The sequence below is a fragment of the Herpailurus yagouaroundi genome, unplaced genomic scaffold, assembly GCF_014898765.1.
Source record: "Herpailurus yagouaroundi ecotype Mexico unplaced genomic scaffold, PumYag 184, whole genome shotgun sequence".
In the NCBI taxonomy this organism is placed as follows: domain Eukaryota; kingdom Metazoa; phylum Chordata; class Mammalia; order Carnivora; family Felidae; genus Herpailurus; species Herpailurus yagouaroundi.
In genome coordinates this window covers 28,021,383-28,047,553 of record NW_024412415.1, presented here as the reverse complement: position 1 = coordinate 28,047,553, position 26,171 = coordinate 28,021,383, and the positions used below count along the sequence as shown (strand labels likewise).

General features: G+C 49.7%; 1 protein-coding gene across 5 annotated transcripts in view; it reads right to left on the bottom strand.

Moving 5' to 3' along the window:
* Window positions 1-26,171, bottom strand: part of TLN2 (talin 2) — a 439,937-nt gene that overhangs the window by 30,522 nt on the left and 383,244 nt on the right. For 4 of the 5 annotated variants that reach the window (XM_040492868.1, XM_040492869.1, XM_040492867.1 and 1 more), the window contains 8 exons: window positions 26,030-26,149; window positions 19,158-19,304; window positions 12,326-12,492; window positions 11,288-11,471; window positions 7,891-8,016; window positions 7,567-7,683; window positions 5,086-5,271; window positions 1,105-1,212 (listed from right to left, as the gene is read on the bottom strand). In XM_040492868.1, the coding sequence (XP_040348802.1) occupies window positions 1,105-1,212; window positions 5,086-5,271; window positions 7,567-7,683; window positions 7,891-8,016; window positions 11,288-11,471; window positions 12,326-12,492; window positions 19,158-19,304; window positions 26,030-26,149 (1,155 nt within the window). The remainder of the gene's footprint in view (window positions 1-1,104; window positions 1,213-5,085; window positions 5,272-7,566; window positions 7,684-7,890; window positions 8,017-11,287; window positions 11,472-12,325; window positions 12,493-19,157; window positions 19,305-26,029; window positions 26,150-26,171) is intronic. The other variant, XM_040492871.1, reaches the window with a different exon arrangement.

The window sequence follows — 26,171 nt, the reverse complement described above, 5'->3', positions numbered from 1 at the left end:
AGAATCAAAGTAATGCTCCCTCCCTAAGAGACCTAACATGTTTAACATCGGGAGGTAATTTAATTTCAAGGTGGCAGCGAAGTGCTGGAATGAGCACGGGCCTGGAAGTAAGAATTGGGATTCGGTTCCAGGACTGTCCTAGTAGCTAGGCGACCTCAAGCAAGGGGCCGAACTTCTCGGGATCCTTCCTTTGCCTTGCTAGCCTCATATATTAGCGCAAGGACAAAATGAAAAATCTCAGGGCTCCACAAATGAAAGGTTTACAGTTGTCTGTGGCCTGGTGGTGATCTTTTTTTGTTTTGTTTTGTTTGTTTTGTTTTTAAGGTTTGGGAAGGAGCAGTAAAGGAATGTGGGGCATCGTCAATTCTCTTCGGAGGCTGTGTCGGACTCCTGGACAAATTCTCTCAGGGCCTGCGGCAGACCTCCCCATGGCGGGTTTTGACAGAGAGAGACACATAGCAAATACATTTCTCGGTTGCTCAGAGTTTGGCCCTTAGGATCTGTGGGGAACCTAAGTCGGTATAAGCCCGAGGCTCCCATGTGGACAGTCCCTATAAGCCATGACCACTGTCCCCACCTCCCCTTCTGGCATTTTCCCTACCAGCCTGCTGTCTCAGCTCCAGGTGGGCACTCTAGGCTGACAGGAAGGTCATCAGAGGAAGGGAGGCATCATTCTCAGTGTGGTCTGAGTACTCATTCAAGGATAAGAGGCTGGTAGGTCACCTGCAGCACGAGGGAAATTTCTCCTTAACTCGTCATGGAGGCCAGGGTGGCTCTTTCTGGAGCTTTCCCTGTCCTCTCAGGATGGACTGGGGTCTTCCTAACAGGACCTCCCAACGTTGTTTCAGTGGTCGCTTTGCCTGTCCCACCCTCTGGCATGCTATTCTTGCCACTTTGGTGCCAAGAGAGAGCCTGGCTCTCCTGGATGCTAACTGCAGCTTCTTCTAGAGCCTTCTTTCATCTCGATGTGCTGAAGTAGTGTGATGCGGGGCACTTTCTAGCTCCATCCACCCCCAGTCTCCCAAGTGGAGCCCGTGAGGAAAGGATGGTCTGCATCTGAACAAGCTCTTCCCCAGTCCTGGCCCGGCCCACGCCCCTCCTCACCACCAAGACGTGCTCGAGAAGGTCCAGGTAGCCAAGGGTGCACTCCGTCCCGTATCGCAATGCTCTCGTGCGCACCTCCTCGCTGACATCAGGGTGAAAGGATGCTTGCTGGGGAGAGAAAGGAATGTGGACATCTTAAACAGGAAGAGCCAGCTGGTGAGTGGACCAAGGAGTAAGGGGGGAGGGGAAGGCACCTGCCTAGCAGTGCTGACCAGCCCTGCACCCCAGAGGGAGGAAACCTTGATTCTGGAATTCCCTCTGCCTTGCCCTCAGCGACCTCCCTGAGAAGCCTTCCGTGACTCCCTGGATAGAGAAGGTGGCCTGCCTCCGTGTTCTCCTGTTAACCTCACACCTGTGTCCACGGCAGGTTCTCTCACCACATTTTGTGTCTTGTCTTTTTTAGTGCCCTGGAGCCAGACAGAAGCACCTGAGTCCTGTCCCTCCTCCCACCCTTTCTCCCTGTCCCCTTCTATTGCATTGTAAGAAATTCCACATGCACTAAGAAGCCCAGGAAAGGGTCATGATTAGGGCTTACAGCAGGACACGTGCTGCCTGTCCCAGGGTGTGCTTGCCTTTCTCCAGCAGCATGGGGGGAGTGGGGGGCGGTTCCTGAAGCCCCTCTCTGTTGGGCTGATCACACTCAGGCCCTCACTCCGTGGCCTGACCATGCTGCACTCACAATGTCTCCTCTGGCTCTTGGGAAACTTCAGATGGTAAGCTCCCCACTACCCTCAGAGGGGCCGTAAATAACTCATCTCACATTATGCGCGGTGAGATAAGCAAACAAGGACGTATGGTTAATACAGCACCCTGTGCTTTTTTTCTTGCACTTGTGACCTGTTGGCTTCATTCAATCCTGATATAACAGATGACACGCCCATTCACAGGGTTACCAGGTTAATCACAGTTAACTGTATTTTTGAAGAAACAATAAAACAATTGTTAATGTTAATCTGAGAAACGCCATTTTTTTATTTGCTAACTCTGGCAACCCTGCCCAGCCTTTCTTCCTTCCAAAGCCTTACCCTGGAAAGAACTTGGGGCTTACAAGAACACATTCAAAACTGCAAATACATCGCAAACCAGGACACGTATGAATCACACATTAGGATAAAAAGTCAAAGTGGTGGGGGATAGTGACTAGCCTTCACGTTTGTTCCGCTCAAGCCTTTCCGTCTAGGATTGGGGGATGCTGGTGGGAACACCTGTGGGTGCTCCCCTCACCTGCTCCCCCAATATACCCCAGAAAGAGTGGGGATAATCTGAGTGGCCAGGATCTATCATTACTGAGCTCAGTTTTGCGCACCTGAGGACTAACGGGCCGTGCCTTTAACCACTGCCCTGTGTCTCCAAGTGTGAGAATGGAGCCCATGTCTCGGGGAGGACACAGGCTATGATGCTACCTCTGGTATGGAGTGTGTCAGACCCCAGTTTAGAGTTGTATGGGGACTGAGGGTGGGTGCTCTTGTCCAGGCAGAACTCTTTGGGAGAGCAATCTGGCACGAATTAAAATGCCAGACCATCTGACTAATTCCACTCCTGGGAGACGTGCCTAAGGAAATTATTCAAAGCATGGAAAAAACAGGTATGCCCAAAGATGTTCCTGGCGGTACGGTTTATGCATTATTTAAAAATGCAGACAACTGAAATTTCTGGTAACAGGGTAAAATTATATTCATTGACAGAGTATTTGTGGTCATTAAAGAGTCAGTTTATAAGGACTCAGAGCACCAGAGACCAGAGCCATACGACATTAGCTGTAATAGCTGATTGTATCGTATATAGTGCAGACATACGCACATGTAAGTAAGACGAGAAACAGACACCAGAATTAACTCAGGGTGTGGGGCAGCCCTTGTCGCCACCTGGGCATTTAGTGTAATCCTCCTTTTCTGGTAAAATGAGCCGGGATGTAACTTCCCGCGCTTCCCTTTCTGCCCCAGCCACCCTGCTCGGCCCCAAAGGCAGTGCTCCAACATGCCAAGTTGGCCTTCTGGCTGGATATAAGGGCTTCTTCTTCTTCTTTTTTTTTTTTTTTTTTTAATTTTTTTTTTCAACGTTTATTTATTTTTGGGACAGAGAGAGACAGAGCATGAACGGGGGAGGGGCAGAGAGAGAGGGAGACACAGAATCGGAAACAGGCTCCAGGCTCCGAGCCATCAGCCCAGAGCCCGACGCGGGGCTCGAACTCACGGACCGCGAGATCGTGACCTGGCTGAAGTCGGACGCTCAACCGACTGCGCCACCCAGGCGCCCCTAAGGGCTTCTTCTTGATCCACTGCTTGGCCTCCCTGGTTTTCTATATACTCCTTATTGCACGTCCTTTCTGGCAAGCTGCCTCATTTCCTTGCTGCAGTAAGTCTGCTAAATAAGTGCTCTCCTAACAGAAGTCTCAGAGCTCAGCACTGACACTTGTCATCCAAGTCTGGCTTTGAGGTATGAAGCTCCGGCTGTTATTTTGTCCTGCAAAGTCAGGGTGGCCTGATCCGGGGGCAGGAAGACAGAGAGGAGCAGAGGCTGTGCAAATGGCACCTGTCCTTATCCTCCTCCCCTGAGAACAGGGGTATGTGTGTCAGAAAGGGACTTGAAAATCGAGCCGCCTTCCCTTTCCCCCTTAATCTATTTCCCCTTTTCATTTCAGGTCTATAACACGGAGACAAAGCACTTGTCACTCATCAACCTCAGCGTCCTGAAGAGAGGAAACAGCTGTGTGACTACGGTCATTCCCCTTAAACTCTCCAAGCCTGTTTAATCCTCCATCAACTTGGGGTAATCCTGGTGCCCTTCCCCTCCAGGATCCAATGACAGAATATGCATGCCAGCCTTCCCTGCATGTCATGGTGGCATTCAGACCTTACCTTGCTAGAAAAGTACTATTTTCTGATTGAGGCCGTAACCCCTCTGGAAAGTCGTCACTTCTGACAGGGCAGATTCCATTAAGTACATCGTAACTGCAAACACTTACGGCTTTAGGAGAGTCTAAATCCCTGGCACAGCACACATGGTCCCCCATGAAAGTGGCCCTACCACCTTCTTCTCCCCCCACCCCCCCCACACCGTCTCCCGTGCCTGGTCCTCACACACCCATTCCTTCAGGCTGGCTGCCTCATCGTCCCTCTCCCCAGACACCTCTCACCCATCCTACCTGCTCATTGGACCTGGCACCAGCTTTCCCACAACTGACTTCCCCACAAAGAACGGCCCTGTCTCCTCAGGCCCCAAGCTACAACAGCTGCTTTTTCAACTTCTGTGACTCATCCCCAACCCGCTCACCATGGTGGGAGGTTATCAACCAATCTGAGCAGAAGCCAGAGTCTCTGGGACCCAGCTGTCCCCAGAAGGGTGAAGGTCTGGTGTGGGGTGCTCAAGGGGGGTGGTGGGAGGGCTCTTATGACTCACTTTCTTAATAGATTAAAAAAAAATAAAGTAAAGCTTGTAATGGTCAGGTCCCACCAGCACCCTCACCAAGGATGGGCTCAGGGCAGCTACCCTGCTTGTCTAGCCAAGGATCATGAGGGTTTCTGCAAGATGTGTGGCACAGATAGCGAAAAAGGCTGTTCCCCAACATTCTGTCTTGTTCCTCTGACTCACTTCCTCCCCCAGTCATGGCAGAACCTCTCCTGGCCCAGAATGCTGACCTGCAGAGGCTGGAAAGGGGGGCAGGTACAAGTGGGATGTGTTTTTTGTTCAGAGGGCCAGAAGCCTCTTCACCTCTGTCAGAGCAGGCATCCTGCCTACTTGGCAAGAACGGAGAGGAAAAGTGGGAGGGTGAGTTAGCAGGCCGACTCCATCCCCTCTCAAGCACAAAACTACCCTGGAGAGTCATTTCCTGTGGGCTCTTCAGCACGCATTTCATCACCGAGTTTGAGGTGCTGAGCTGCTCCCTTCTGCACACGGCTGGCCCCTCCCTGGCTCCAGACTAAACCAAATAGTCGTGACAGGGCATCATCCGGCCACCCAAAACAACGCCAAGGCCTTTACCTTACAAGCCGTCAGCATATCTGACACGGCTTTCCGGCTCAGGTTGGCGGTGGCAATCACATCCTCCTGTCTGCATGAGTTCCCAGCGGCCACGGCTTTGGCTGTTGCCATGGTGATGCCTTTCGTCATCCTTATCGATTCTTCAGGTGATGATGTCTTTTCAGGCACCTCTTTTGACTGGAACACCTGGAAGGTGGAAATACAACAGGTGGGAAAAAAATGAGAGAAAAAAGACAAAGACAAAAATAATTGGTTCTTCTCTGACCAGGATGCTGCTCACGGTCTGAAAACTGAGCCAGCAACAGGAAGAAACTGTCAAATGGCAGGAAATTAGAAATTTGAGTAATACTATTCTTGCTTTCAAGAGGCTGGCACGGATAAGTCTTGCACACCTGTGCTCAGCATTCAAGGGAACCATATGGTGAGGGAGACAGGTCTACAGCATTAACCTGTTCGCCTGCGGAAAGAGACCCTCGGTATTTGTAAACTCTCCGGGGGAAGGTGGTGGTGTGGCTTCCCAGTTCTTGCCCCCCTCCCTGCCGGGGCTTCAGCAGCTCCCGGAAATTCTGCAGTTCTGATGCTAGTTCCTGGGCAGGACGGACCTGGACGCATCCCTGTGAACTCCCCTTTCTTTCTTTAAGAGGGTGTGGGGTTGGGGGAAATGAAGCATTCAGTTTCTTCTATTCTTAGCTTGTCTTACAAATATAACTGCATAATTGTGTGGAGGCGTTCGTGTCGAGGGCACCACAGTGACACTGTGAATTATTTAAAACCACACACGCATGCACACACACACACACACACACACACACACACACACACACACCACTCTTTAGAGAAGCTGAAGTAATTAACCGTGCTGAATATCCCACTTTAAAATTCCACCTGTCAGTCAAGCCAGCCATTTCTGCTTCAAGCCCATCTGTCTTGTCTCTCTAACATGAGTGATTGGTGCCAGGGGCTGTATGTTGCATGTGCATCTGTCCCCACACATGAGTACTCCTAAACCAGTTGGGGTTGCTCTGTCCTCAGCCCCAGGCAACCACCTTTCAGCCAGGTAGTTTTCCCTGAGGCAAAGGGGAGAACCCAGCCAGCATCCTTGCAGCCTGTTAGCCAGCACCAAACATCACCAGCCCCCTAAAAATGGGCAGGTGCAATTAAGCTACCCAGGACCATGCCTGAACGCTCAAGGGGAACGAATACCACATGTAGGGAACCCTTTGCATTAATGTGGCCCTTTGGCACATGCTCCTTTGGAAACTTCCCACGTCTGCGGAGACACACAACCTCTGTCAATTCCAAACCACGTTGGCAGACTTCGGTTGACCGTGGGTAATGTCCCAGGAAAGCTCCCAGTTTCAAATCTCTTCCATTGCCACCATTAGCCCCACCCACACCTATCAGAATGCAGACCCGGACTTTTGATGGGAAACATACAGCCCACAGAGGCAGGTGAGCATCAGGAGGCAGTGCTTAACGACACCACCTGCAATTTTCAGTTTTTTCTTTGTGCAAGAACTGGGTTTAACACCAAGCAAGACCGGCTTAATTAAAAACAGGACAAGAGGACCCAAGGCTCAATCACCAACAAAACCCAACAGAATTGCTGCTTTATACTGCTGATCTGCAGGGGCCTTCGGCCTTCCCAGGTGACTCTCTAAAGACGCAGAGTAGCTGGAAGCAAAAGCAGGTCCCCTGCTCCCCGCACAGAGAAACCGAATCTGTGATCAGACCTCCAGTTAGAAAGAAATCTGTTTGAAACCCTCATTTTCAGCATATTTCTATTTCTAGGGATTAGGGTGAGTCAATCCACAGCTATCACAGGATCAAAAGAACAGGAGAGAATATCCATATCACAGGAACACCGGGACACCCTCACTATACAATGCGGGAACACGGCAAGAAAGAACACGCGGTCAATTTCTTGGAGATCAGAGGGACCACGCACAGAAAGATGCTGAATTTTACAGGCCAGTATCTCAGGTAAAGGCATTTGTGTTTTTCTAACAGGGCACCTCACCCTCTAAAATCCGTATGTGGGCGGCGGCCGTGTGAGCTGATGCTAACGGCACTGGGAATCAGGAGGTGCTGGGTGGGCCTACACGCCATACACATCATTTAAGCTCAAGGTGAGCTCAAGGTGAGCCAACACCCGTACCGAGTTTTCCCTTTGCCGGCAATCTTCTGTAATGCTTTAGTTTCAGTTCCAGTTTTAGTGGAACTAAACCTGAACAGTCCTAAGTGACACATTTTAATTGATTTCTTAATTACAAATTGATTGTAGACAAACGCTGACGATGTCGGTTACACCCGGGGCCTCAATTATGCAAAGCTGCCGGCAGGCAGGTGAGTGGGCCTCCCGGGCTCAGGTGCCCCAGGTAAAACCTCTTTATGCTACAAATCACTGAGATGTCTGGGGGGTGGGCGGGGTGTCAGCTCTTGCACGTGGATGCCCGAGGGAGGTGACTGCTGGCTCCTTACCGTGAGCTCCTGTTTCATGTATTCGATTGTGGCCTCGAGCGCCCGTGTGCCCCGGGTGGCCTCGTCCTCCACTGCCTTTACAGTCTTGAGGAGGGAGGTGACATTGGTCACCATCACCTGCATAGGAAGGAGAGGCCGAGAGAAAATGAGGAGCACCCTGAGGTCTACTCCCCGCTCCTTTTAGTTCTGGCTCTGATGCCAGGAGGACAAAACGCTGCTGAGCAAGGAAGGCGCTCAGATGCATATGTTCCCATTATTCTTGGGTGTGCTCCTCTCATTCTGCACCGCCCGCCACGCCTGTCCCTGCTTGGCACCCCGCTCTACCTTGGCGGCCCCCTTGAGCTGGTACATGGAGGGGTCATCGGCAGGCTTGCTGGCGGCCCCCTTGGTAGCACCTATCAGATCTGAAAGGGCCTTGGCCACGTCTTTGATGGCATTGATCAACACCACCTGAAAGAAAGCAGACAGCCCAGGTGAGCAGCCCCAGCGGTCCCCTGAGGGCAAGACCAAGAGCACACGGCCCGAGGGCCAGGTGCGGGCATCCAGGAGGCCAGTCTCTATCTCGGCAGCTCCACAGCCTGCAGCAAGGCAGACTCCCCAGGAGCCGCCCCTGAAGATGCTGATGCAGGAGTCTCCCCAAGGGAGGCTGACGCTGAGCCGGAAGACAGACCCCACACACACCCAGCACGTTCGGACACCTCCCAGCCAGCAGTTGTGACGACAAGTTGCCTAGGAAAGGAGGCGACCAGCTAAGCAGACGCCTGAGAGGCAACGCTACTCACCCGCACCCTGAACTGGTAACCCCAAACGTGGAGAACAAAACGCAAGCCTCGTACCCTGCCCTGCAAGGCGTCCGTGGCATCCTGCCTGCGTCTCCAGCTTTGGTTCGTAGGATTCTGTGAGTCACTCAACATGCTACGGGCATACGGGTCTGTCTTCCCCAGGACAGATCCCCCTCGTTCCTCCTTCAGGGCCTCTGCTCTTGCTCTCCTCATTACTCACATCTCAGCTCACACGTCGGGCCCTTCGAGACCTTTCCTGACCACTCCCCATCCCCCACCCCCCACCTGAAATTCCATCAGCGCGTCCTTATTTACAGCATGTATCAGTACGTGGAGTTGTTGTCTTCTCCCCCCACTTGGATGTGAGCTCCAGGCGGGCCAGCCTGGACTTGTGTGTGTTGTGTTTTGCGCTCGGAACGGGGCCTGGCCTGTAGCAGGCACTCAGTAAATACTCACGGAGTGACTGCATGGATAGGTGTGCACCCTAATTACACCGGACAGCATGTGGTATCTTCCCTCTCGTGACTCAACAGAGAACACAGGCCACCTTTACAGTGTGTGTGTTGGACCTGGGGTCTGAAGCACCAGCCATACTTAGGAAAGACGTGACACTGAATGCATAACACGAGTCTTCTTAGCTCCTGCTGCTGTAATCTCCACAACTTCCCTTTACTTGAGGGCAGTGTTCCAAGTGCTAAGCCATGTGCGCTACCCATGCCCTCACTTAATCCTCACCCCTGCTGTTTCAAGTGGGAGCTACGGTGCTCCTGTCCACACTGTCTCAGGGCCTGGGAGCGGCAGGGCTGGGATTCAGACTCTAGTCAGCATGATCCCAAGGGTTATGGTCTTAACCTTCACACTTGGATTATGCTCTAGGGCTTTGGCTCCTCACGTGCAAATGGCATTGGCAGTGCCACTGTATCTCACTGCCCGGCTGTGAGGGTGGCTGCGTAACATACATGAGAACACATCAGAAACTCTAGTGTCCCAGATGGCTGGGGAGCACAGTGACACTGTGCCTCTGCCCCTCCCACCTTTCAGGCTCCATCCCTTGCCTTCTTACCCTCGGGGTACATGGAGCCTTTGGCAACCTCTGAAACCACGGGGCAGAAGGGGATCGGCTCCTGAGGAAGGGCTGAAAGGTGTGGACCTCACTCACACTGATTCTGGTCATCACAGCGGGGAGGGGCAGCCAGGGAAGAACAAGGGACAGCGAGCAAAGTTTGCTGTTAACACCCAGCATGCACCGTCCCATCCCTGGTCACTGGGCATCTGACTGGTGAGTAGCCACATTTTTCTGAAAGGATATATTTTCCACTAGAGATCTCATTAGCAGTTGGGGCTCTAGGACATCTACTAGACCATTTGGGAGTGAAGACTAAATAATTCGATACATTTCCGTGTGTTCAAAGACTTAAATGCTCCCCAGCCTGCTCACTCTTCCTAAGGCTGAGCCAGGCTCGGAGAGTGTGGATTCCAACCTCACTGAGCGTTTTCAAGCTTTTCCTTCCTCCACTGGGTAAGAACAATACCACAGGCATTTCTGTGAATGCTTCAAATTCCAAGGGGCAGCCAATCGGAGCTCAGATGTTATCAGAGAGCAATCCAGCAGGAGGAGTAAAATGGCCACACGTGGAACGTTTCCTCATGGAGCTCTGCTCCATTGGAGGATGTCGGGCAGGGAAGGGTCATGGTCACATGCGAGCAAAGCTGACGGCCTTGTGTTAACCACAACAGTAGCTGTCGTCAACAGGGGCACTGGATGGTAGGCGGCTTCCAATCCAGTTTTGTCCATGTGGACCAAATAGACGAGCTAACTGAGAGTGGTTTAAGCAGTGAACACGGAGGTGTTTGCCATCTGATGGTGCTGGGATGGAGCAGAGGGGTTTTTGGTTCTGCCCTTGGGAATGGGTAGAGTCCATTACTGGTGGCCCTGGTTGGCTACTCGTTCAGTAACAGCTAAGGAGACATTCGCTGAGTATCCACCTTGCGCTGGAGCGGTGGTGGGTACTTGGCTCTCCGAGGTTAGCGAACTGTGGGTGCTGTCCCTCACCTGGACCACCAGGCTGAGGATGAAGGAGCGGGCAGATGGCGCTAAATCAAAGCGTGGTTACAGGAGCACAGAGCCCTTCCCAGTCCAGAGCTCGTCCCTCCCCGTCCCTCCAGAGCTAGACTTCTCAAGGGGTGTCCAGACATGCTGGCTTCCTTCCTTTTCCTCACCGGGCCACTCCACACAAGTGGCCCTCCGTGGCGCGAGGGCCAGTGGCCAGCTCTCAGACCTTCACCTTCTCGACAACTCAGCCGTGCCTCCGGTGGAATGAAACACGCCCGCTCTTAGCATCAGGACCCCTGGCTTTCCTCCTATCCGCTGCTGCTGCTCCTCAATCTCTCTGGGCATCCCTTTCTCCTTACCACGGTCTTAAATGGTGGCTTCCTCAGCTCTGCCTTGAACCCCCCTTTTTCTCTCGCCCCATGCTCTTCCTCTCCTATGGCTGTAGTCATTGTCTGTATGGCAACACCCCTGAATCCACATGCCCTTAACTGTGCAGGCTTATGCCCCCTCTCTAGTTCCACCTGCACGTGTGTCTAGCACGGTCCCACGCCGAACCCGCCTTTGTCTCCCCGTCCATGCCGGCTGTCTCTCCAGGGAGCCACCATCCACTCACTCATCCCGCCCTTTCCCTCTCCCATATACCCAAGGGGTCACTGTGCTCAATCCCTCACCAGTCATCTCTACCCTCGTGGCTGCCATCACAGTCTGTGCCACCGTCCTGCCAGGATAAATGCCCCCTAGCAGACCCCAAAGCAACAGACATACTCGCGCACCTACTGGTTACTGCAGAAGTTCCTATTTCGCCCTGGGCCTCTTCCGCGGTCTGCGGCACAGTGTTTATGGGAACGTGAGGGTGACTGACCCGCCCCCCGAGGCCCACCCATACCTGCGTCTCAGGGTCATTAGAGCCGAGGCTGGCGGCCCCCAGCTTGACCACTTCAGCGAGCTGGGTGATGGTGGCTGCCGACGACTGGGCTGCCTGGGCCAGCTTGTCCGGGGTGGACGCAGCCCCTGACACCAGCAGTTTCGTGTCTTCCACCAAGGCCTTGGCTGTCTTCAGAATGTTCTCCCTGAGAAAGGGGGGAGGACAGAGGAGACGGGGACAGACAAAGGGCAAAGTTTGGCTACCAGCAATTAGGAAGCAAAGAAACCCTTCATACGGGGCTTTTTGTTACAGGGCTTTGAAAAAGAGAGGTGATGTGTTTCCCCTCCCTTATCAGGGGTACTCATTTTCTGTGTAGGAAAATTGGGAGAGGAGAGCAAAGTCAGCCCAGTATCCACCTAGTCGATTAATAGTAAACTTCCACGAAAGACTCAGGGCCACCAGTTTGGCCCTCAACCCTGTAGCTCAGTGAGAGGTCAGCTGGGTCCTGGAATGGGTGACAGCATTGGCAGTCTCCTCCCTAGCCCGGCCCTGGGACTGAAGAGAGGGGAAGAAAGGTGACAGACATGTGGCAAGGCTACTGGGGAGGGGGGGTGGTTCTCTAACAGCAAGTGGAGACCCCCGCACCAGCCTCCAGGAGCAGGGCCTAAAGAGCCAGTCTGGGAGAGACAGGAGGCTCAGAGCCCCACTCCCCATTTATGTAAGAGCGAAATGTGGCTGTCCTGGCCACTCCCACGGGGGTTGGGAGCAAATGAGAGGCACATCTTTTCAGCTTGGCAAGTAGAAGATCAAAAAGCTGTCCTCTGCCAGAGCAGGCTGGGTTCAGGCTGTGAAAGGCACAAAGCTGGAACATGACTACATGTTTACGGTTGGCAGGAAGGGCTTGTTTTGATTATGTGGTTCACTTTCTCCCCTTGAGCATCTTATTGAAATCAACATGGATAACCGCATTTCTGGCTTCTGAGCAGTCTCTAACATCCATCAGGCCAGCCTGAACCTCTCCAGACCCAGAAGCCCCCAGGACGACCTCCCCTCCCATACCTGTGGTCTGCAAAGGTCTCGTTGTTCTCTGCATTCAGGGTCCCTGCAGTCGCAAACATGATGGTGGTGTCCAGGTCGGCGATAATCCCAGACACGGCAGTGGCAGCTGTGATACATGCCTGGGTCCCCTTGTTCCCAGCCTGGAGAGCTGACAACACCAAGGACACCTGTAGGTACAGAGAGAATGCCAGGGGGAACAGGGAAGTGGAAAAGATGTAACCCAAAGATTTTCAGACTCAAACATCACTGAAAAAAAAAAAAAAAAAAACAACTCAAAAAACAGAAAAGGAGGGAATTCTTCCAAACTCGTTTTATAAAGCCAAAATTACCCTGATACCAAAGCCAGACAAGGATGCCACAAGAAAAGAAAGTTGCAGGCCAATATGCCTGATGAACACAGATGCAAAAATCCTCAACAAAATATAGTGAACTGAATTCAAAACATTAAAAGGATCATACACCATGATCAAGTGGGATTTACTCCAGGGAGGCAAGGATGATTCAACATCCACAAATCAGTCCATGTGGTACCCCAACAAAGGATAAAAACCTTTTGATCATCCCAATAGATATAGAAAAAGCATCGGACAAAATTCAATACCCCTTGATAATAAAAACTCTCAACAAAGTAGGTATAGAGGGTATGTACCTGAACATAATAAAGCCCACATGATAATCCCACAGCTAACATCATTCTCAATAGTGAAAAGCTCAGAGCTTCTCTTCTAAGATTAGGAACAAGATAAAGATCCCCACACTTGCCATTTTTATTCAACGGGATATTGGAAGCCCTAGCCAAAGCAATCAGGCAATTCAGAGAAATAAAAGGAATCCAAACTGGAAAGGAAAAAGTCAAACCGTCACTATGTGCAGATGACATATTGTATACAGAAAACCCTCAAGACTCCATCTAAAACTGTCAGAAGTCATCAATGAATTCAGTAAAGTTGCAGGATACAAAAACAATACAGAAAAATCTGTTATATTTCCCTAATACGGAACCATCAGAGAGAAATTAAGAAAACAATCCCATTTATACAACTGCATTGAAAAGAATACAAGACCTAGGAATACATTTAACCAAGGAGGTCAGACACCTGTGTATAGAAAAACTACAAGACATTAAAGAAAGAAGTTGAAGAAGGCACAAATAAATGGAAAGATTCTCCATGTTCACAGATTGGAATAATCAATGTTAAAACGTCCCTACTAGTCAAAGCTATCTACAGATTCAACACAATCCCTATTCAAATTCCAATGGCATTTTTCACAGAAATACAACAAAACAATCCTAAAATTTCTACAGAGCCACAAATGACCCTGAATGGACAAAGCAATCTTGAGAAAGAAGAACAAAGTTGGAAGTATCATACTCCCTGATTTAAAACTATACTTCAAAGTTACAGTAGTCAAAACATTATGGTACTGGCATAAAAACAGACACATGGATCAAAGGAACAGGCAGTCAAAGAATAAACCCAAGCATACAGTCAATTAATTTATGACAAAGGAGCCAAGAACATACAATGGAGAACAAACAGTCTCTTGAATAAATGATGTTGGGAAAATTGGACAGCTACATGCAAAAAATTTAAATGGGACCACTGTGTTACAGCATACACAAAATTTAAAAAGGATTAAATACTTGAATGTAAGAAGTGAAACCATGAAACTCCTAAAGAAAACATAGGCAGTAAGCTTCTTGACATAAGTCCTGGTAATGAACTTTAGAATCTGACATCAAAAATGAAACAACAAAAGCAAAAATGAACAAGTGAGACTACAGAAAACTAAAAAGCTTCTGCACAGCAAAGAAACCATCAGCAAAATAAAAAGCAGCCTACTGAATAAAGCATTTGCAAATCACATATTGGATAAGGGTTTAATACCTAAGATATGTAAATAAAACATACAACTCAATAGCAGAAGAACAATCTAATGATAAAAATGAGCTGAAGATCTGAATGGACATTTTCCCAAAGAAGACAAACAGATGGGCCACAGGTACATGACAAGATGCTCAAAGTCATTACCTATCAGGAAAATCAAAACCACTATGAGATACCATCTCGCACCTGCTGGCATGGCTATTATCAAAAAGACAAGGAAGAACAAGTGTTGGTGAGAATGTTGAGAAAAGGGGGCCCTCTTGCAGTACTGGTGGGAATGTAAATTGGTGTAGCCACTAGGGCAAACAGCAGGGAGTTTCCTCAAAATATTACAAATAGAACTAGCATATAATCCAGCAATTTCACTTCTGGGTATGCATCTGAAGAAAACAAAAATTCTAACTCAAAAAGACATGTACCTCCAGGTTCACTGCAGCATTATTTACAGTAGCCAAGCATTGGAAACAATCTAAATATCCACTGATGGACGAATGGATAAAGAAAATATGGGCCCTATCATCCAGTGGGATATTATTCAGCCAGAAAAAGAATAAAATCTTGCCATTTGCGACAACATGGATAGACCTCGAAGGTCTAAGTGAAGTAAGTCTGAGGAAGAAATGCCATTTGATCTCTCATATGTGGAACTTAAAATAGAATTTAAAAAGCCAAGGGGTGCCTGGGTGGCTCATTTGGTTAAATGTCTGACTTTAGCTCAGGGCATGATCTCACGGTCCGGTCTGTTGGTTCAAGCCCCGTATTGGACTCTGTGCTGACACCTCAGAGCCTGGAGCCTGTTTCAGATTCTGTGTCTCCCTCTCTCTCACTCTGCCCCCCCCCCCCCCCCCCCCCCCCCCCCCCCCCCCCCCTCAAAAAAAAAAAAAAAACCAAAACATTAAAAAAAAAAAAAAAGGCAAGCTTGCAGAGACAGAGAACAGATTGGTAGTTGCCAGAGGCAGGGGACGGGAGTTAGGAGAAATGGGTGAAGTCTTTTGTTTGTTTACACACATTGAATAAAAATTAAAACAAAACAAAACCCAACCAACCAACCTCACAGAAAAAGGGATCAGATTCCTGGTGGGAATGAAGTTGTGTTTTGAACAAAGGTGGTTAAAAGGCATAAACTTCCAGTTACAAAGTAAGTACTAGGGATATAGCGTTCATCCATATTATACAGCAGGGTTAAGAGTAAATCTTAAGAGCTCTTACCACCAGGAAATATATATATACCTTTCTTATCTACATGAGATGGTGGACTATAACTAAACTTCTTGTGGTAATCATTTTATAATACACAAGACAGATAAATCATCATCCGGTACAGCCTAAACTTAGTGCCTTTGTCAATTGCATCTCAAAACCAGGGGGAGAAGAGTACAATACAAAAACACTTAATTTCCTCTCTGGGACTCAACGCAGCTGATGGGTTAACAACACAGTTTTGGTGTCAACATCACAGGCTGAATACCAGTGAATATCATTCACTGGCTAAACAACTTTTTTTTTTTTTTAATGTTTATTTTTGAGACAGAGAGAGACAGAGCATGAACGGGGGAGGGTCAGAGAGAGAGGGAGACACAGAATCTGAAGCAGGCTCCAGGCTCCGAGCTGTCAGCACAGAGCCCGACGCGGGGCTAGAACTCACGGACCGTGAGATCATGACCTGAGCTGAAGTCGGACGCTTAACCGACTGAGCCACCCAGGTGCCCCACAACTTTTTTTTAAAAATGTTTATTTTTGACAGAGAGAGAGAGAGAGACAGAGACAGAGACAGAGCATGAGTGGGGGAGGGGCAGAGAGAGAGAGGGAGACACAGAATCCGAAGCAGGCTCCAGGCTCTGAGCTGTCAGCACAGAGCCCAACGTGGGGCTTGAACTCACAGACCTTGAGATCATGACCTGATCCAAAGTTGGACGCTCAACTGACGGAGCCACCCAGGTACCCCGGCTGGCTAAACAACTTTGGGCAAGCTGTTTGACCTTGGTTTCCTCATCTGTAAAATGGGGATATTATTTCTTGCCTATAAGGCTTGTTGGGAGGAATAAGGAGGGAGGACGTATGTAAACTGTCTAGCATGACACATGATCACATACTAGGTGATCAGCAGGGAGATACTTTTAATAGGATTACGTTTGTGGAACCAGAAAGAAGTTTAGGCTCCTGTGAAAGGTGTGATCATTTGTGCCCTGCTCTGATAAGGTTTTCTGTAGAACAGCCTTCGGCTAACACTCGATATTCCTTCCTCTGGCTGCCTATCGATGAGAAATTCTTCATGGTCGACTCCACTGAGGCTAGAGCCCAGAGCAGACCTGCGTGCGTCACCTCTCCACCCCAACACTCCCTTGAGCTATCACCTGTCACTAAATAATAATTCCAGTGACCTGAGAGTCCAGCAAGTTGGCTGTGTTCCCTCCAGTGCCTTTCAAGTCAGAAACCCTTCACTGCCACCTGCCACCCATCACCCCTTCTAGAAAACCCTCGCTATTCCTAGACACACTTTCCTATAACACAAAGCTAACCCCACACCCTTGCGTACAATTCTCCCCTGCTGTCAAGGGAAGCTGAGTTCCTCCCACGACCAGACCAGTTCCACTTCTGTGGCTTCCTGCCACATTATTGCCACATCGGCCAGCTCCTCACTTCCCCCCCCTCTCATGCAGTGGGTCTGCCCCCTGCCTGCCGTGCCTCCCCTCCCCATTCTCCAGCCACTAACTCGCTCATCCTGCAGAAGCCAGCTCAAAGTCTCAGCCGTCCTCGTCCAGAGACACGAGCATGCTGTCCCTGGCTTCGGGGCAGCTCATTCAGCACAGGTTAAAACAGCACGCGTCCAGCCAGTGACCAGAGGCTCTGAGTTGAGAGACAGTCTGGAGCTGTCGTATTAATCTTTCTGTGCCCACACACGCACCACCCTTGACTATGACTGGCTCATAGAAGAGTCTGCAAAGTTTCGTGAATGCATTGTCTAAAAATACAATGGCCGGGACAGCGGAGTTATAGCAACACTGAGAGACACAGAGCTCGTATGCTCTCTTCCTTCTGCGCTGCTCACATCTTAGGAGAGGTGGTGGACACAACCCAGCATGCGGGGCAGAGGGCCCACTTCCCGAGCACTGGCCACATCCCAAGACTAGCCCACAAGGAACAGCTTCTCTTCCTCATTTGCCTGATTCTCCTTCCTGGAGTTAAATGCCACTATGTCCCACCAGGAACAGAGATGGCCTGAGAATCAAGCATCTAGTTTCCAGAAAGAACTCTCTGAGGACAGGTGACAAAGGCCAAGACGAGTGATCATGAGAACAAGAGGGATGTTCTCAGCCAGATTCAAAGAGTACGGAAACAGTGTCCCGCCTGTTACAAAAGCTGTGTGAGTTTACTGAGCAGCTACTAGTTCCTAGGGGACAAGGACACGAAGATGAGCAAGTGAAGCCTCTTGCGGCTGGTGGGAAGTTACAGACACAACCAGGACATGTAAGAAAGACACACCAGGTGGAGATGGGGGGCCAGAGCACGTAGCAAGAAAGCACCAAAAAGGCTGGTTTAGTCTGAACAGCTGATCCTCTGACTCTGAGCCTCCTCCGGGCAGGAGGTGGCAGGGACCCTCTGCTGGGAGAAGCAGTAAGACAGAGAACAGCTCAGGAAGATCATGTTGCTTGGACCTCTGCCTCCCTGCCTTCATGTGCCAATTCCAAGGTCTTCAACAAGGGAACCCGGCCAGACTAACTTCGACAACAAGGCAGGGCTTTGAAAGGAGGGAGAATGCCTTCCTCCGGCTGAGAGATTTATTTCCTCATCCTGTGGAGTCCGAGGAGGCCTGGGTAGTCCTGTGGGCTGCAGGAGACGGCCAGGCGTTGCTTGGCTTCGGCTGGCAGCCCTGTACAGAAAAGCATCTGTACCGGCAGCTGCCAAGTGAGGGGTCCCCCACCCGGCCCTTGAGTCCTGTGGCCAGGCTGCTCAACAGTGCAGAGCTCTGTGTCCTGGGGACCCAAGAGAAGGAGAGGGAGAAGCCAGCAAAGCACAGATGCTTCGGCCTGCAAAACAGCTGTCCTGAAAAAGGACTCTTAAGAAATGAGCAAAGCAGAAGAGGAGTGTACTTTGGGGCCATCAGGGAGCCACGGGAACGAAGGGATGCGGAGAACCGGCTTCGTCGAGCAGGGTAAATTTCGTGGGAGGAGGGTGTCGGAAGGCAGCTTACAGAGGACAGCAAGTATCTGTGACACGTTGGGTTGTGTGTCTGGCGTGATGCCAAGCAAGCACCTTCACGGTTATCACCGCATTTCATTTTCACAACCCTATGGGCCAGGAATTGTATTTCTCTGTGCTCATTCTGCAGGTGAGGGTACAGAGGCTCAGAAAGGTGAGATAACTTCGCTGAGACCCTGGAGCCCCACTCGCTACACCATGGGGTTCTCTCCACAAACAGCCGCTGCTAGACTCTAAAAAGATCACGCAGGATCTTGCTCTTTCAACCAAGGTGCCGTGCGACTTTGGGTGCGGTGCTCAACCCTTGCACACCTCAGTCTCTTCTGGGAGGAAGGAGGTAACCCAAAGAGAGCTTCAGGCCCTTCTTACTGAGTCCCCAGCACCTGGGAGCCTCCCTGAGAAGGAAGCCCAGGGGACGAGTGTCAAAAGGGGGCTCCTGGTACTCATGTGACTGTGATGTGGTCTGTCCAGTCTACCTACAAGAAAACCCATCAAGGAGGTGCACTGCTGGGGTCCTGACTTTCATGGGACAGTACGTCCCATGTTCGGAATTTCTCAGGGCTATGGATTACCCCGGCCCCCTTATGTGTCCCATCCCTGGGGAATCCCTGCATGTGGGGGAAGACCAGACCTGACTGGATCCTTTTGGGCGTAGCGTCCCGCTTATGTCACTGGTCACGGTGGACCATCGAGGGTGGGTGTGGGTGACCGTGGCCGTGTCTGACCTGAGGGCTGCTCCTTACCTTCTCTGTGACTGCACGGGCGCACTCGATGAGCTCCCTCTTGGTGTAGCTGTCCGTGGGGCACACCTGGAGGGCCCCCGCTTTCTGCACCAGGAAGATGCAGCCGTGGCCCAGGTCCTGCACACGTGTGCGAATCTGGAAGCCGATCTGCGGAGGCAAGCCCGGGGTGGGGAAAGAGAAGCATGAGGGATTCTGCCATCGAGGTCTCCCCTACGTGGAAAATTTCTCCTACGTCCTATGGGAGCCTGGCTAGGAAAATTCCACTGCTGTTAGGAGTCTGTGCTTGGTGGAGTATGGAATTTCATTGATTTTACTTCCCCTTTTAGAGACTGTAAAATGCCCACGGTCCCCAGGAAGCAGGCCTACACCTCATCCTGCTAGCCTAATGGCTTTCTGATATTTGTTACCTTTTCCAGTGAACTGCCAACTTATATCTGAGCCACCTGATAGGGATGTTCATTAGATGAACTCTGTGGGGGTAATTATTAGCCATTCAAGCACTTATTGAGCCCCTACTGTGTGTCAGGGCCTCTTCTAAGCAGGTATTGCATGTGCTTTCATTTATTCCACACAACTGTCCTAAAAAATAATTACAAGTTCAAAATATACAGCTTTAGTAAGAAGCATAAAGCTTGCAGATTCTTGCAACATCGGGATGTTTCCAATCAGAACGCCCCCTTCCTCAGCTATATCCACACTGGGCCCAGGCTGCCTATCAGGCAAGGTTGAGGTTTCCTTAAAAAGGTATATTTTCAGAGCTAAAGGCTCAGCAGGCACGCATTCTTTTAGTGACCTCTGGGTCATGTGATTATAAAAGGTACTTGGCCTCAAAGAACCCAAATGAGCTCCACTATGGATAAGCTGCCAGCTGTCTCTTTATAGGGTAATAAATTCCACCGCCCAAAGTGTGCATTCCTCTGGCGATTTCACATCAATTTTCATTTGGGTCTGATCAATACAGCTGCCATAAATAATCTGCCCTCCAGCCGAAGTAAGCAACTAAAAACAAAAAAACCGTAAGCTCTCGTGAACAAGCATTATTTCCAAGACTCCACGATAGCGAGAAGCCGTGGCTTCTCCTTCCAGCTATTCTACCAAGAATAGCTACTAAGATCTCTGGTGTCTCGAGTAAAAGCTGGGAGATCTGGACCACCTGGGTGCTACCTTCCAGCATCGTCCTATTAGGAAGGGGGGCTTTGGGCAGTCAAGGGGGCTGCAAACGTTAACTCTGTTATTGAAACACATAATGCTTTTGGGAAGATAGGTAATTCCCTTAACCTTTTAAGGCCGAAAGCATGTTTAAATCCATTTAATAGAAAATTGTCCTGATCCAGAAAGTGGAACTTCGGCTCTTTTGGGGATGCTGCGAAAGCTTCACAATCAGGCAGGCCGGGTTTCTTATGGACCATCTCCAGTCCGATTCAACCCACTCAGCAGAAATACCCCTGAAATGTAGCTGTTTGCTGTTGGTTTAAGCATGAGGCCCAGCTGAAGTAGGAAGATGCCCCATGAAAGCTGAAAACTCAGCCTGGCTCTCGAGGCTTTTTCAGATCCGTGTACTTTAACCGGAAACACCTGAGGCTCAGCACTAATCCATAGGCAAGAGCTCTGTGTCAAGGATGCCTACAGAGCTCTAAATGACAGGTGCTGCTGGGAAAGCACAAATGGAGGAAGAAACATATGATTTCAAAATAAAAACGACTTCACTAGTCAGACCTCAATGACAGATGAAGAGACTGTGCAGAGACTGTGAAGAGAAGTGATCAGAGCCACCCTCTGCCCCCTACCCCACACCCAAACCTCTCATGGAAAGTCAACATGTAAAATTGATATCATCTGTTATTAAGTATACCTTTCCTATAGGAGTCAAAACTTCTATCTTTGACTCAATAAAAAGTCAACAATAAGGCTAAATGAGCCAAAGTTTAAATGTCAGACTCTGAAGGCCAGATATAGATAGCCTTGGCCACCAACTCATTTCTGTATTTTGATTTGGCGGCAGTGTTGAGAAAATCCTGTTTTGTGCATAAGGCAAACAGGAGCGATTTTCCCCGTAGTCCCCTAAACCATAGCAGGCAGAGACTTGCCTCAGCCTGACATCTGCACAAGCAACCCAGCAGCCCACGGTAAGGCGCTGGTGGCCCCCAATGGATTACCATTTGGCCCAGAGTATGTTCAAAAATACACACAGGTTTTCCTAATAGTTTTAAAAATAGCTGAATTATGTTTAAAAAGTGAGCCTTGAGTCAAACATGCAGGACTTTCAAAGCGCCTCCCGGGGTCAGAGCTCTTAAGAGTGAGGTGGGTGACCTCGGTGCTAGGAAGGACCAGGCCCAGAAAGAACATTCTCCGTGCTCTGCTCCTACTCTCTCCTTGGAACCACGCCTGAGCTTCCGGTCTGCACAGTGGTGGGCACCAGGGCCAGCAGAGGTCTCTTAAATCACTCTCAAATCACCCTCGAGGTATGAGGGAGAAGGGACCTGCTCCCGCACTGTGTCGAGCCTGAAACCTATGGGCGGGCAGGACACTCGCATGCTCCCTCTGCACCCCTGCAAGAGGCCATGCTATGAAAAGCACCCCAACGTCCCGACGCTCAGCCTCTTCCTTGGAGGGGACATCGTGCACGTAGCAAAGGATCCTGTAAAGACGACTGTGGAGCTGGGACACTGATCATTAGTGATGAGATTCCAGTTAGGAAGCCCCGATGAAGACCAGCACCAGAAAGCAAAAGGATGCGCCTAAAATAAGGCCACAGGTGTACAAGCCCGTGGGGTTCCTGGCCAATCCAGCCCTCAGTCTGGGTATCACGTCTGTGCCAGGTCACATGACTGCCTTCTTGGTTGCCATGCAGTCCTCCTATATACTTGGCCGCACGGCCTTATGTGGACAGCATGCAGGAGGACGGAGGGTCACAAAGGACATGCTGAAATAGGGTTTGTGCACGTCCACAGGCCGAGGGCTGAACGCAACAAGAAGGGGAGGCATCCCAGGATGCCAGCCCCACTCCTGGCCCTTGGCCCATGAGGGCAGCATGGGCAGCAGAAAGGCCCACGGACCTTGCTTCTGGCCGGCCCTCTCATGGACATCAACTCCCTGGGTGAGCCAGCTAACCTCCCAGGCCTCTGGTCCCTCACCTGTGAAATGGGACAGAAGCTGCCCTGCTTCCCGGGGCTGACACACCACCAAGTCAAAGATATGTGTGTGAAAACATCTCCAAGTAGAAAGTGCCACGTGAATGTTCACTGCTGTGATAAGAGGAAGCTCGGTGAGGGGCAAAGAGCAAAGGCTGTGATGCCCTGGGTTTGAATCCCGGCATTTCCATGCATTATGTACTTACTTGAAACTTCACTTATTCCAAAAAGTTATTTCAAGTGGCTTCCACACTAACTCCTGTAGCTATGTGGTCTTGGACAATGCAAGCTCCCTGAACCTCAGCTAACCTGCGAAATGGGGAAGAACAAAGGACTGTGCAGTTGTGACAGTAAATGAGCTGCAGCCATCACGGGTGTGACGTGTGGTATGGACCCGACGAACGCCTCTCATCGTATTCTTTTCTACGTGGGACAGTCAGAGCAAGCGTTTACGTAAAAGGGGACGACAGAAGCAACATACTCTATTGCAGTGTCCCAGAACATCCTGTACTGCTGGAGGAACATCCGAGAAAGGGAATGTGTTTTGAAGACTGTATTCAAAAAAGATAAGGGCTTTAAAAACGTTAACTCGTCAAAGCAACACTGCAATTCTCAGCAAACAGGACCAGTCCCCAGGGTGATCCGCCTTACCACCAGGGTGTGTTATAAAGGAATATTGCTCAGAGGCATCCAACTTGGGGTTTTAAGTTGGCAACTTTAGTCAAAGCGTTACTCGAACGGCAAGAAAAGCCTTCAATTCCCTGCTTGCCCAAATACAATGGGCATCGTCTGCTGGTTTTATGCCTTGGAGGAGATTGGAAGTCTGGTCTTTATGAAATTTTGGATCAAATTTCAAGTGGAGGGCGGGTCTCAGAAATACAGATCATCTTCTTTACTACATAAAACTAAACAAAACGTACAGATTTTTCTCAGGCTTCCAAAACCATCACATCTGAAATCAGGTCACATAATTGCCTGGGAGAGCTTGGGAACACTGAAGAGGCAACAAATGGCTATCATGACAGGCTTTACAAATTTCTCCTTCAAAGGAGAAATCAAAACTGTACAACAGAAGCAAAGAATCACTTCCCACCTATAGAAACTGTGTCCTGGAGTGGAACGTTTTAGAGAATTCTAGAGCAGACACTCGTCTCATTTTTTGGGAAAAGGCTGTGGTTCTTGCCACAGGCTCTTGACGAACGTTCCCGCCAGCTTTGGAGACAGGCAGTATTACAGATGGTCCCAGCAGAGTTTTCTCCAGAGACAAAGCTGTAGTCACTAGAACCTTCCCCCGGCATTTATATTCAGGACTTGGGGCTCACAGGATCTACATTTCCTTTTTTAAGGAGAGCAGTGATCTTAGATCGTGAAGGTTGCCTGAGGGTTTTAGTTTTTCTGAAGAAAGTAGTTTTCACGGTGATGTTAACAGGAGTTGCGTTTCCCATGGAAGCGGCAGCAGATAAAGCTCCTGCTGGATGTTCAGAGGGCAGAATTGGGACCTGTCCGGGAACGGTCACATTCCGGGAAAGCCCAAAGCGCTGACTCGGCACAGCCTACAGGACTGCGGCTGGGGGAATGGCTTCGTATTTGCCCTGGGTATAAATACTTTCACATGCTGTGATGTGGGTCCCTCTTGGATATAAAACTAATTCCACAGTCTTGGGGAAAAAAACAAAAAAAACAAAAAAAACAAAACTACATTGCTTTAGGGATCTCCCAACCTTCTCAGTTTTCCCCTAAATATCTGTCTGGCAAATGCACACAAAGAATTTTCCTGAGCAAGCCACTGGTAATTTTATATTCTCTCTGCCCCCTTTTGCTTCAGGTCACACTGCTCTTGTGTCTGGAATGTAAAATATAACTCAAGATGCAATGGTGAAAAGGGAGAACCTTAATGAAAACGTCAGCTGCTACAAACGCAGGGCCAGGAACTAAAGTCATTTTGTGTTGTGCTTTTAACGATACCTTTTCTTTCCCGGCTGCTCTGGCATTATTTTGTATTTTGCTTCACGCTCTGGGTTGCAGTAAGAAAACCTGCTTGTTTCACACATGGGCCGGGTAGCTGCGAAGAACTCAGATGTGGAAAGGTCTCCACAGATCATGGGCTCTTCACTCAGTAACTCAGGCAGGTCAACATCTGAACCAACCAGACAAATGTAGATTCCGTCTTTAAAGATTTCTGCAAACAGAGATCCGAACCTTCCCCACAGCCTGTTAGTGTTTCAGTCCTACAAAGCCTAACATTGCTTCCTTCTGTCCTAACATTGCTTCCTTCTTCCTTCTGGGTCTCCCCCTCTCTCTGATCCTCCCTTGCCTGTGCTGTCTCTCAAAAAATAAACATTAAAAAAGAATTAAAAAAAAAAATAACAGGACTGTGTAAAGAATCAACAGAATCCTGACTGGGGTCTAGGTGGGTAGGTCTGATGATTTTTCTTTCTTGGTAGTAACTTAACAGACTCATTACAAACAGAATTATTCATGCTGCAGCCTTAATACTCAACCATACTGAAATCTCAAAATGCAGGCACTGTTAGAAACTTACATCATCCCATGCTAGATATATATGTATGCAAGTACATACATATGATACTCCTATTTACATGCGTTGTTACAACATATGTTAGCAAGTGATTTTGTTTTGGGTCATTCCTGCATTATCTCTGGGAGTCTTTGTAAAGACATACTTAGAAGGGACTCCTAGGAGAAATGACACCAAGTAACCTGGGGACACGGGCTGTCACCACAAAGAGAAAGGTAGATCAGTCACAGCCTTCCATCCTGACAGCACACTTCATTTAGGAATATCACATACAGGATCTGTGCTTCATAAATGGCTATGCTAACCCCCACAGTATGTAGTTACCTTCATCTTCCCAGTGTCCCTATAATCGACTCCACTATTCTTTATTCCAGACTGAGCTTTCAGTCTCTAAGGAGCCGGGCGGTCGCTCGGGGAGGGGCACCTTCTGTGTGCTAACACTGGTATGGGTGCAGCATTCAGGCATGTGAAGCCCCCACCGGCTTGTTTGTTTCCCAGAGGACCACCCGATTACTTGGGGTATCAGAGATGAAAGCAGGTTCTTAGAAAGTGGCCTTTGGGACCAACCTCTCACCAAATTCAGAATCTTACAGGTGCAGGCATTCTAAGGCAAAGTCTGTGTTTGGCCACTAAGGAAAGTGCGTTTAGGGAAGGCAGGTAGGTAATACAGAGGGGTCCAAAGGAGATAATGGGGGGTAGATCTTAGAAAGCCACCAACCATATTTGGACAAGACTTTGTTACACAAAAGCAGGCTACCCGGCCCTTAATCAGAGGCAGTTAACTCCCATACTTGGTTCTTCCAACATCTCTGTGAGCCTTTAGAAACAGGAAAATAATTGCGGGGGATGTGCTAAGCACGGAGATGATGGCAGCATGTGTTCTGCCCTGGGAGCCAGGTGATGGGCTGGAAGGGAGGTGAGCTGGCCGAACACTCTCAGCAGAGGCCGTCTGTCTGAGAACCCGCATCCCCAGATGGACCCAGCTCTCAGCCTGTTGGCATCAGAAAGGACAGTGAGCTCTGAGCACAGCCCGGGGCTACTGGATCTGGACCTGGAGGGCTGGCAGGAGAGTAGTGACAACTAAGCCTGGTTTCGGCTATCAGGCTGGAATCTTCTAGGGTGGAGCTGTGCTATAGAGCATCCCCCGGGCGTGGGTACCAGTGTGCATGTGCTTCTTAAAACAGGGGCTTATGATGGCAGACCTCCTCTGGTTCCGCCGTGGCTGCTGCCATCTGGCCCTGGAGAGCCAGGTGCCCATAGTCACTGGTCATTTGTGAAGCCAGTCCTCCCAACTCCTCCGGGTTAGTAACCGACTTAGTCATCTGGAAAAAGAAAACAAGCAAG